General features: G+C 39.1%; 1 protein-coding gene across 1 annotated transcript in view; it reads right to left on the bottom strand.

The window, feature by feature from the left end:
- DCTN2 (dynactin subunit 2) overlaps positions 1-12,342 on the bottom strand; it is a 190,838-nt gene that overhangs the window by 40,746 nt on the left and 137,750 nt on the right. The window contains exons 10-12 of the mRNA XM_085654601.1: positions 8,303-8,380; positions 6,830-6,901; positions 5,587-5,689 (exon numbers count right to left, since the gene is read on the bottom strand). Of these exons, the coding sequence (XP_085510727.1) occupies positions 5,587-5,689; positions 6,830-6,901; positions 8,303-8,380 (253 nt within the window). The remainder of the gene's footprint in view (positions 1-5,586; positions 5,690-6,829; positions 6,902-8,302; positions 8,381-12,342) is intronic.

Here is a 12,342-nt window from a genome sequence, read left to right as displayed (position 1 = left end):
TTATGTATTGTGCACTATGCAAGGACATTTATTCACTTCACTGCGTTCTCCTTCTGCACTTTTATATTCCACCCCTCACACCTTAAACCTACTGCTCAGCTCCAACCTTCCTGTGAGACGTTCCCAGACCCTCTTCTGCACCGTGTATCCCCCCTCCTTGTTTTAGGGTGCACCTTTGTTGCCTTAATGACTTTAGTATCCTGCTGTGATTAATTTGCATCACACAGATGCTGCAGAGGAATAGATTCTTATCTTTCTCAGTTTGCTTGTTTACGGTCAATTTGCCTGGGCTGGTTTGTTTCTCAAGTGTCTGGAGTGTCACAGAAAGTCACACTACAGTAGACTTTCAGGCAGCCTTTTGTGCGTTTTTTTGTCACAATACAGACGTTTATTTGGCGCTGGTTAGAGGAAGACATAATTTTTACTCGTGGTAGCCGCTTTCATAGCGTTGGTCACATTACCGTACATATCACATTTACCCCACTTTCACATACTAACATTATAAATAACCTTTTATATATTGGTCGCTTTAAAAACATAGATAATCAACAATGCCATTTACAATACCAACAACTTTTAACTTTGCTACTGCGAGACCTATTGCATTGCAAATGCTTGTTGGGAGAGGGATTTCAGTACTCACGGACCGCTGAGCCGGGGTGACTGACTCCTCTTCAACGTCGGAGTCGTCAGCTTCGGAGCCTAAGAGGTCTTCTTCGTTACCAGATTGTTCCGGCTGGATTTCGGGATCTGCTCAGAGGACGTCCGAAATCGAGCTGCTTCCGCAAGACATTATGTGACGCCGAGTCCGACTATCACAGATGGTTTTCTTCGACCTGAACGATGCACAGGCCTTGCAGTTCTTTTCTTCGTGCTCCAGGGAGAGGCAGAGATTGCACACCTCGTGCAAGTCTGTGTGTGGGAACTTAGCACCACATCCGGGGCATTTTTTTAAATGAGTCCTTTCCATTGACGCAGGCGTGGTCAGCGCGGATAGGCCCAATGGCCTGCATCGAAGATGGAGGTCGAGAAGTTTGTTTTGGAGATGCGTGTCGAAAAGGGAAACGCGATCGAGATAATATAGTCAAGTGGAGAGAATTGCGCGTCAAAGGGGAATTCAAAACCGATATAGACCCGGAGCGCAGCAATGTACATCCGAACCCGATGGCGGAAAAATACAATCTAAGGATGGAGTCAATGCCCATGCGCACTATCGTCCTAGGGAGGAGTCACCTACCTCGTCACTACAAAGACTTCTTCCAAGACAAAAACAAAGTGCAAACATCCGAGCCCAACACCAGATGACGATCTATGCAAAAGTATACTATCTGCAGCTCATATGCCTCGAACACAAATTTACACTACAATATGCAACTTGCTATGTATCGACAAAGTCAATAAAAGCGGCTTACACAGGTCTAATAAGCTACTGGGGGAAATAGCTTTATTAGTGCATGGTCAACAACAGTGCCTCTTTAAATAATAATACAAAAATTCACACACCAAAATGAAGTCAAGGTATTCCCCTCCAGTAAGTCTCTCACTTCAAGAAATAAAGTAAGGTCAAAGGTTGAGCAGTTGCAGTGCATAGTTCCTGTCCGCAATTGAAGTGTAAACAACAAAGCACACGCTCTTTGGGAAGATCACAGCCATGCCTCTTTCAAAATGGCTTCCTGTAGTGTGGAAAGACTAGATTGGAATACCACCTCTGAGGAACAAACATCATCATAGTCCACTGAAATCAATTAATGTGAAAGTAGTCAAGTTTGGCAAGCATCAAAAGTACCCAAAACGTTTGTCAATATCCAACATGCCCATGATGTAAATGAATACAAAGAGCACTATCTTTGTCACTGCACCAAAACAGAAGAGGCGTGGACCAATAAATTCCAAATGTCTTAATCCCCAATTGGCGGTGTACATATAAACAGTGACATATTTGGATACTATTACAAATGTATACCAGGGGCGTATCGTACATCACCAACCACAAAAGACTGCTGTTTTATCAGAGTTAACATAAACTACAATGGAAATTATAGTCAGATAGGGCACTAGTTAGATGAGTCCATTATCTATATCAGTCAAAGTATCAAACAATAAGGCTTCCTCTGCAGATCATTACAAATATTTAACTGGCCTAGGATGGTATACAATAAGGCAAGGTACTACAGGCAGTACATGGTGGATGGAAATAATTTACTAAGTGGACATGTCGCAAATAATTCATTGGCACCTAAGCAAGGACCAGTATTTGTGAAATATGAAGACTGATGACAATTATCTATCTTCTGACGAACTAACAGTTAAGTAACGCACGGGTGAAATATTCTTGAAATCCTAATACGTAAAAGTGACTAGCACAAGTGGCATTGCATGGCTATGTACAGTCTTGCCTATATAAATATGGTAAATGTCTGCAGGGGAGCACAGTGGCCAAGATGGATTCAAGATAATGAAATAATGTAAATTAAGTAAATATAACATTATTGCAACTCCAGGAATAAGTGTTTGCAAAATGGTAACATTTATCAACTGACAATCCTGTGCACAGGTGGACCATTATGAAAAATAAGTATGCAAAATTAAATAATAGATAATCATCGGGATCGTATAGTATTTTTGCTATTGTAGGGGTCCAGAATAGGAGATGAATTCCTTTTTTTAAATCTCTGGTCAAGCCAATATACAAGTCTATAAAGTGAAAATTCTGTAAATTTCATAAAGTTCATTCAGATCATCTTTCATGGTGTAACTGATTATCAAACTACATTCCTGGATGGATACCAGTTAGGAGAGATTGCCTTCCTTTATTCCCGATTTGAAGACCATTACTGGTCATATCAGATCATTTTCCGTATGGTTTCAACTGTGGGACATGTTCACCTTTGCACTGTATTCAACTCTCTTTTGTTAGTCATTTTTATTTTCGACCAAATGGGATGTCTGGCAAATATACAGAGGTGGAAAAGAGCACTTGATTGTGCAAATTACATTCTACGCGTCACAGATAGTGTAGTGAGATAACGTTGATGATCCTTAAATTCAAAGGACCTTGTATTTATGGTGAACATACTGCAAAGCAGTGGCCACATTTGAAGTGTACTACAATCTGTGACACATTCCATTGTTAAGAGAGTTTGGGCTCCCTATATGCCTGTACTACTTGGTCACTTATGATTCTTACCTTCTAAATGAAAACAGAGAACATTCCACTGTAACTTGGTTCCAAATGCGGGAGTTATTCAGTAATCTGTTAAAGCCATTGATTGCGGGAGAAAAAGTAGTGACCCTTGTTAAACATGAAGTTGTCATATCCTGTGTCTGGGGCTCTAACAAACCTTCACATGGACTTTAATATGCTCTGCATGCTGCTTTAATGACAGTGCATCTGTGAGCTGCTGAATACCAGTTTGGCAGAAAGTAAGTCAGATTCTTTTAAGATATAAGTTCTTTTTTTGCACTTCCGTCTGAGTCTTACAAATTGTCCCACAGGGAATGTAGATGGTGACTGCTTTATACGAACAACAAATATAGTTTGGTCGGTTTTCTGGCTATTGCACCGTATAGTTTCCAATCTGTATGACAGATAAGATCTAAGAGATTGAGTTCTTGTGTGTGATAAGTAAATCTCAACTAATTAGGTTTTGAATCCATTCAATAAATGAATGAGAAACATTTAGTTTTTAGGGCTATTCCAGTTACAATTAAGATATACTATGTTGGGAAAATCCAAATTTTAGTTCTGGAACATACCTTTCTATGGAGAGCATTCAAAGCCAACTGATAGTATATGGAGGCTTTATATCAAGTAAAATGTCTGAATTGTTGTAAAATAGAAAATCCTGATAAAAGGAGTACTGACCATTACATATGAGGGGGATCAATGAAACAAAGGGCTTCATGAAAAATTCAAGATGCATGCATACTCGATCTGGTACAGACCTGCATCCCGAGACAATCTGTCATCCTCGAGGATTTATTGAGTCTTTGGTAGTGAGCAAAACACTGGTGCTCATGGCAATAGTTTCTGTGCACCAGCAAGAGATTTAGACGTTTTTTTGGTTGACAAGTGGAGACTCACTGGCTCAGGTTGAACGGGTACCAGTGCCCTGTTGGAGACCAGCAGAGAATTTCTGGCTCAGGTTGAACCAGTACCAAGGTACGAGTATTCTGTTGGAATCAATGGTCAATCTCTGGTAGAAGCAATTAGGCAAGGAGCAGTTCAACATTCCTATGAGATTTAGCTTCAGGAAACTACCTCAGTGTTCTGAGCCTGATCATTTGGATGCTTTCCCACCAAGTGGTACTCTCTGTTGCTATAGCTCTAAGGATATATTGGCTGAACAGGTGATGGAGGGCCCGGAAAGGTGAAAGAGACTTTCACGACCAATACCAGTAGGATTTTCTGAATTACTGCACCATCCCGACACTAAACCTCTCTAGCCCAAATGTGTCACGCGTCCATAATTTTCTGTCTGAGGGTGGACACACTTGTGCTGGTTGCCACAGCAACATTTTAACCTATAGTATTAACTTGACAAGCTTTTTCTGGTCCTTCCTGCAGGCATTTCTGTACCAGCTGGGAAGAACGGAGAGGCAGACAAATAAACCTGTGTTGTGTACAGAGCATGGCCAAAGGCCATGCTTGTTTTCAAGAACATTTGCAGAAAATACCCTGAAGGAAAGCCCTCCGGTATGTCCTGTGGGTACTAAGCAATAACCTTGACCATTCCCACAGAACCTGGACTTTATTCAACACTTTTGGCGCTCTCACAAACTTCCATGAGTGAATTTGGATGGAGAATGCAATGTTAATGGCACTCCCATGACTGTTCCCCTTGTTCTAGCTGCACAAATCCTTTCAGCACCAAAGTTAAATTGTCATTTTTTAAAATAGGTTTAGTACCATTTCATCAAAAGGGGCAAGAGTTATAAGAGATGCATAAAATTGGTCTATGGATTACGCACCATCTGTTGGATGAGTGGAATGCCTAGCCAACATTTTAATTCTACACTGTGCAATTGCTTAATCTCGATGTCAAAAACAAATATGTTCAGCTCTTTTTAGCCAATCACATTCCAAGTTTAGATTAAATTAGATTAGCAAATATCATGTCAACGTATCTATAAATTTAGTGTGTGTGGCAGGGGGAGTAAAGTTAGCAATCCACCCTGGATGGATTAACCAAATCAACCTCCACCTGTGCTTGGTCTTCATGACCGGTGTTGTGATTTTCTGTCACTGCTTTTTTCACTGCAGCAATCAAACATCCTTGATTAATCTACACAAAAGTTTCTATAATGCAAATGGGCCCTCAATTACAATCAATTATGCAAAATGTTTTTTCAATGGACTAACCAATTTACCATCAACATCAGAGTTGCAGACTTTATGATATGGATCTGTATATGTATGACTTAGTACCGATAAATATTTTGCACATTATGTAGAAGCATCCCACTTTTCATACACCATCTTATGGGAAGGCCCGACATGCATTCCAGCAAATAATCATAACAGTATAGAAAAAGACGGATTTTCCAGGTTTTATAAGGTGCAGATGACTAAAGCCAAGTGGTCACCTTGCTCATGAAGCTGTTTTACTGCCATCAGTCTTTGCACGACCAGAGGGAGTGTGGCGGACATGGAGTCCCATTTCTGCACGACTTCATACAGCTGTTGCACCTATTGTGAGGGAATAAGAAGAAATTCGACCGTAAGGTAGACAATTATGCTAATTTCAAGAATACCAGTTGGTCAACTTCAGAGAAGTACTGTTAAGACACTATTTCTTAGAATGCTTGTTCTCTACTAAGCAAGACCTTTGCGCACACAACAAATTTATTAAGGAGACTTGGCTTGCATAATTGAGACATGAATATCAGTTGCAAACAAGCATTGACAAAGCCATGAGGTACAACCTTGGCAAGCTTGTGAAATGATCAATATTTGTTTTATTTTTATTGCAAGCACATGCTGCAAAAATAAATAGAAAAAAATGACAGTCAAACACATTATAAACAGAAATTTGAAAGAAACACAGAAAATAAGTCTACAGCTAACTGGGCACCTGAAATACAGGCAAAATAAACAGAGGTGTTTAAAGTTAACATTAAAATTAAAGTAAAATAACTTTGTACCACATTGGTCACTGCAAAGGAAACTATTTTATAGGTGGATGTGAACACCTTGCACAGGTTCTGTGCAGACGAACGTAAGAAAGGCAGTGTGGTAAGTGGCCTGTCCCACTGCACCGAGCTGTATGCTGTGGTGGGTGGAACCAAAATGGGAATGACATATGAACAGACCAATGGAAGAAGCCCCCTAAAAAAAAAAAAAACATGTAAACATGTCATTTATAATTATTTTGGAAAAACTATAATCTGGTGTGACAGCTGAAGTGGTCTAAAAAAATGGATCTAAAAATGGTGACCAAAAAGAGCACAGCAAGGCTTAGGGCTTGTAGATTCCCAAATGCGTTATTCACTGCACTTTTCATCCTTGGTCAGGTGAAAACAAAAAGTACCATTAGGACAGAGACATACGCTTGTTTTCCAAAATAAGTTTTGTTTATACATGAACCCAGTACTTTTGGTGCCATTTTTGTAGATATCTCTCATGTACCAAACCTATTTGCATTAAACACAAGAACTATTTTCCAATCATATGACTACAATTGTACCTGGGGTTTCCATACCCATTTTATTATAAATTGTTGATAATAATGAGGAGCAAACATTTATGGCTCCAAGAGTGATCTAGTCTATCAACACTAAATCTAACAAAATTAAAAAAGTTATTTCACTATAAGCGCTAACAACTCACCTTGCTCTGGTTGTCTGCATCTTCAATGGCTCCCTTCTGCTTTGCTATCTCATTCATCTTTCCAAGGACACTCTGGAGAAAAATTGAGAAGGCCACATTTTAGCCAAAGGGATAGTCACCAGAGTTGGTTTTTGTACCGGTTAGAGGCATTAAGGAATAGTAACGTAATGAATTACTGCTTCAGCAGACAACTGCATGGACCTATAGAAGGCGTTATTTATCAATTGGGTAACCTAGTCACGTGCAGAACCTGGGGATAGATACGTTAAACGAGTAGTAGTTCTGCCACAAAAAACATCGACATATAGAAGGGCAGATGGTATGTAATGCAGATAGTTCAATGCATGATAGATGGGCTTAATACATGTGTGTAGACCAGACATCTCTGATCTACCTAAATCAAATGACCTGCATAGACATAAATTTAACAAGAGCACTAAAATGTTCAGAAATCTTCATGTTGATAGGATGAAAAGCATTACAGTACAATTAATGATGGTACAAGATACTATGATATGAAATGGAAACACTTACAATGTATGTCACTAGTGACTGCCCACTGCTTTCCATTTGCTTCCTGTAAGTAGCTCTACTGTATGTAGACCAGCCTGCTAAATTAGAAGCTTTTGCTTGGTTGAATATATGTATATCAAAACTGACAAAAATGTATTCAAAATGAAAACGTGTATTCAAAATAAAAATGTGTGTATTTCAGGAATTTTTCAGAAGCTGATCTTTGGAGAAAAAAGGCTGAATTTGCAAACTATATTTAAAGTGGATACAAGTGATAAAATATGTGGTTCAGGGAAACCTATTACCACCTCATTGCACGGGACATTGCAGCTGTGAATATTAAGTATTACCCATGTTGATGCATTCCAAATAGATAAAGCCTTTTTTCATTACGGCTAGCAATAATGTCTGATGCACTTAGATGAACACTACCAGTAATCTTGTATATGGTGGCATCAATATAATTGTGCCTGAAATGGTCACTATTACAACACTAATAATATTAGTACCTCAGGATGATTTTCAATGCACATAAGTAGCTCTTACTATAGACAATGTTGGAGAAACCGGTTATAAGGTCATGACAATAGTACTCAAAAGGTGGAGAAGGCGGTTTATCTTACTGTTAATTTTACTATATTTCTCCCCATATTCTCAAACTTCCAGCCTACTTGAGAAGGGTGGGGACTCTAGTGGTATGAGCAGGATACTCTACAAAATGTAACTTGTCTTGCTTGCTTAGCTCAGTTTACCCAGGTATTTCCAGTGTGACCATGGACAATGAAGGATCCAGTTTTGTGTCTAGCAACAAAAACATCTCTGGCGAAATGGACAACAATTTTAACACTAACGTTACTCATTAAAACCATTAGCCCCACTGTGATATTGCAGTCCAGCAACAAGATGCAGTCAGCGCAACTTTCCTGTGAACACAATTATCAACTTGTAGTTAAAGCTTACCTGTAATCTTGCTTCTACTAGATCAAGAGATGCGATGTCTAAGGTGTTTACTTTCGCCTGCAAAAGTTCAACTGTTTCCTATAAACATAAAAAAACCCAGGTTATCAGCGCTAAGATTGAAATGTGTGTGCAGCAACTTAACATAGCCCTGTTTTAATTAAGTCCTACTTTATGCTCTTTATTCTGTGAAGAACTTGCTTACTGTTTATTAAATGTTTTCTATGCAAAATGGAAAATTTTAAAGTTTCACAGAGTAATATTGAGAAAACTTAAGCAAGCACTACGCAGAATTTTGGGGAACATTTTGTTTCAAAGAAGAAATTCACAAAGATATCCAGATACACTATGAAAAGTCCATCTCCACTCCTGACCACCCTTTGTGATTTAAAATCAAAATTTGTCTTAATACCACCTTGAGCCTTGTTAAGATTAAGTCCATCAAGCTTATACTCCCTACAGAAAGCTTTTAGTATCTATGTTAAAGCTGTAATTTATCTTCAAAAAATGGTTATCAAATACTACCAAATCCAACATGAGGAACCCCTTGCCCACTGTAACCAAGGGCAAGCGAGATGTCTACCTAAAATGCAGGCAGCATCCAATTTATAATGAGCAATGTAACTGCTGGTATCATAAGGTCATGCCCCACTCCTCTTCCAATTATTCTTTTCAAACATTAACTTCTAAGTTTAAGAGTAGTACTGGTTTCAGATCACTGTTCAACCTGTCTTTTTGAGACACTCCATTGACTAAACTGAAAAAAAGAGCAGTATGATGCTACATATCGATGTGCATCCTCAATCCCTGGATTGAGTGGTTTGTGCTTAACGGGAAAGATGCCAAATTTGTACTACTTTTACATGCCAAATGCACCTAGCAAACCAAGACACCAGAGATCAAAGAATTGTGATAGGTAATTGTTCATCTTGAGTCTGGAACAAAATTTGAATGTCAAACACAATAGGCACACACCTTATAATTTCCCCCCACATGCCTAGATTTATTACAGTTTTAGATCAAGTATATCACGATCATGAACTGAGTTCTGTTATTGTGTACGGAATGAGTATTTAATAGTCACTTGTAAGGTAGTGTACCAGTGAGCGACATATTTATGTAGTATACTTATTGAAACATCATCTTTGTGGCAATTCAAGGAACTCTTTAGCCCTTCAATCACTACCTCACAAATCAGTGGAAATGGCACTTTAGGCATGACTGTGAATAACCCTTTCTAAAAGATGATCACTCAAAACAAATGCCAGGGTACTCAGTATAATTATCCCTTCTTCGTGCACCATCCTCACCTTAATCCCTGTCCCCGTAAGTCACTAAGCAACTCACCATATTATCTATATGATTTTTCTACCATGGATCATCTGAGCAAGGCATTGTGGGTGGGAATGTGGTGGTAAAAAAAAGGACCAAGTGTACCAGAATCACCATGAAGTTAATTTTTTCTTATTCTTTCATCCTTCCATGCTGGTTTGGATCCAAAATTACTGAGAGCTGGAAAAAGTACATGAAGGAACAGGTTTGAGGTGAATAGGAAGTACAGAACTTCCTTGACAAATGCTTATTCAGTTGAACTGTCTAGTGATTAATGCTTATCAAAGGCATGTCGAATAGCCAATGTGGCAAACCCACAAGTCTCTTTGATGGATATATCTAAAAAATCATTAACAGCGTCTTAACTGCTGTGGAATAAGACGCATTTATTATGAGGTCCCATTTGTTTTATAGGCTTTGGATGTGCACACGACTAAGCACCGGGCAGTTGTAATCTTTTCTACTTTGTTGCCTGGGGTAAGAACACCACAGTAGATGAAAAAAATAGTTTTTCCTAAAAACAGACATTTTTCTTACTAAAGCATCAGTCTTAGAAAGGTTGCAAGCGGGGTCATTGCTGGAAAAAAAGGAAAAAGAATGGCTAGTTAAGTTGACATATAAAAAAATATTGAGGATGACTTGTTTCAAGTAGAGAATATGTTTTCAAGGTAGGCAGTGACTGTAGGGAGAAAGCTGGTAAGAGTTAAAAAGATTTGTAGAATTTGCCACATATATTAGGCAAGTGAAGTTATGATCTAGAGTGACCAGTCAATGAATTGGGGGACATTAAAGAGCCCACTAGCAAAAGCAAGGCCATTAGCTTTCGTATAGACAGCATATATTTGATTCTAAACAAAAAGGCTCTGAAGTTCAACAGTGACAGGGTGGGATGAAGGAGCAATATCCTTCTGTTGAACCAGTGGATCCCAAACCTGAAGACGTTACAGTAAACAGACGCCAGAGACAGAATAAAGTCTTTACAACAATTCTGCCTTGGAACAATTTGCACCTTGAGGATCATCACCAGGTTATAGGAACTTGAATGTGTGTATGGTCCTGCGAATCACACAAATTGGTGGAAACGCACAGGAAAATTTCTCTAATCAAGCAAGATAAAAAGGAACCCTCTGGGATTCCGCTCTTGTTCCACAAGCATGTTAAGCAGAAGGCACTGGTGACAAGGGGTCTGAGAAATGTATGTAATTTGTTGTGGCGAAGTTGCGTGAAATTACGCAAAATGCATCTTGCACTCTTCATCAAGATACTTTACGCTGCTCAACTGAGCCACAAAAGCCACAGCAAAAAGAAAGATACAGTATAATACACCATAAAATAAGAAAAATATTTGTTAAAATCACACAAAAAAGTATTAAGAACATCAGTATGATGAGGAAAGCATTCAATAATTACATAATTCCTTTACAGAACTTAAGATGCAATTTAAACAGCATAAATAATATAATTTTCCAAACAGTGCAAATATACAAAAGCCGCTACATGAGAACTGGTTTCTAGTGCTTGCAATATTGAGGGAAGAAACTGACTTCTTTGTGCAGTATTAAATGTTCAAACCAGCAAAAAGTGCATACTACTTTGTTCTGCTGGGGCTTCACAATGACAGCGGGGGAGGGACGAAAACTATGTGCCGTTTACTGGGAAGGCTAGCAAGAAGTGTTTGGTATGGAGACAAAACCGTGTCAGAAGAAACTTCTGCCACCCTTTTCCCTGTAAGCATAAGCAATCCGATCAGGTAATCGCAGCGTGGCTCGGACCCACGTCTGGGCATACCTGGCGCACTTAGGGCGAGAAAGCAAAAGACACACAATTGATGGATGGAATGCAGAACAAATCAAAACATTCACCGCCAGTCAAGAGATCTGTGCCATAATTAAAGGGGCAGTAGTTTAACATGATCTTCTATATAGTCAAGTCCAACCTCTTCATGGCAGAAGGTCGTCGAGGCGGAATGTGAAACTGCCAGTAGCCTTCTGATAAACGTATTCTCTGCAATTTGTAGAGAATTACAGTTCATGTACTCCATATGCCGCACCAAATGTGGCGACAGACACAAATTTACTTTTTTTTTTTTTAAATACAAGGCATTTCTCTATTTGACTTATGTCACAGTATAATGACAAATCTAAATATTGCATCAATTGCTCTCTGGAGTTGCATAGCTCTTACACTCAGGAGAAATTTCCAACTAAAATTTACATCAATTGGAATTCCCAGATACGTAAAATGAGAGTTTTTCATAATGTTTTCACCACTAAGTAAGAACTTTTTGGCCTTAGCTAGTTTAGGACCACATTTCATCTAGTAAAATCTGGAGACCATTTGCAGTTCAAACAATAAGAACAGCATCATCTGCATAAAGCAGCTCTGGAAATTTTCGAGTTAACCTTTGGGATGTCTTTACCTGCCGTTATCAGGTGCTCTCCCAGAGAACATAGATTAAAAAAGCCCCCTGTCTGATCACAGTGATTGATAGAAAATCCTCAGAAAGATCCCCGCTCCCATTATACTGGACTCCGGCTGTGGTATGCGCATCAGGCCTACTGAGCACAGAAATATTTGCGCTGTCAGTGTCTACCTGAAACAATATGGACTATAGTTTTGGCCAGATCAGTGTGTCAAAGACGCACGTTGGGTCCATGAAGACCAGATGGACACAGCCTTTTCTGCCTTAGTAGATATTTGAATGAGTCTGG

Source organism: Triturus cristatus, chromosome 4_1 (genome assembly GCF_964204655.1).
Source record: "Triturus cristatus chromosome 4_1, aTriCri1.1, whole genome shotgun sequence".
Lineage (NCBI taxonomy): Eukaryota > Metazoa > Chordata > Amphibia > Caudata > Salamandridae > Triturus > Triturus cristatus.
The sequence above is the reverse complement of the archived record's forward strand: the minus strand, read 5'-3'. Positions and strand labels throughout refer to the sequence as shown.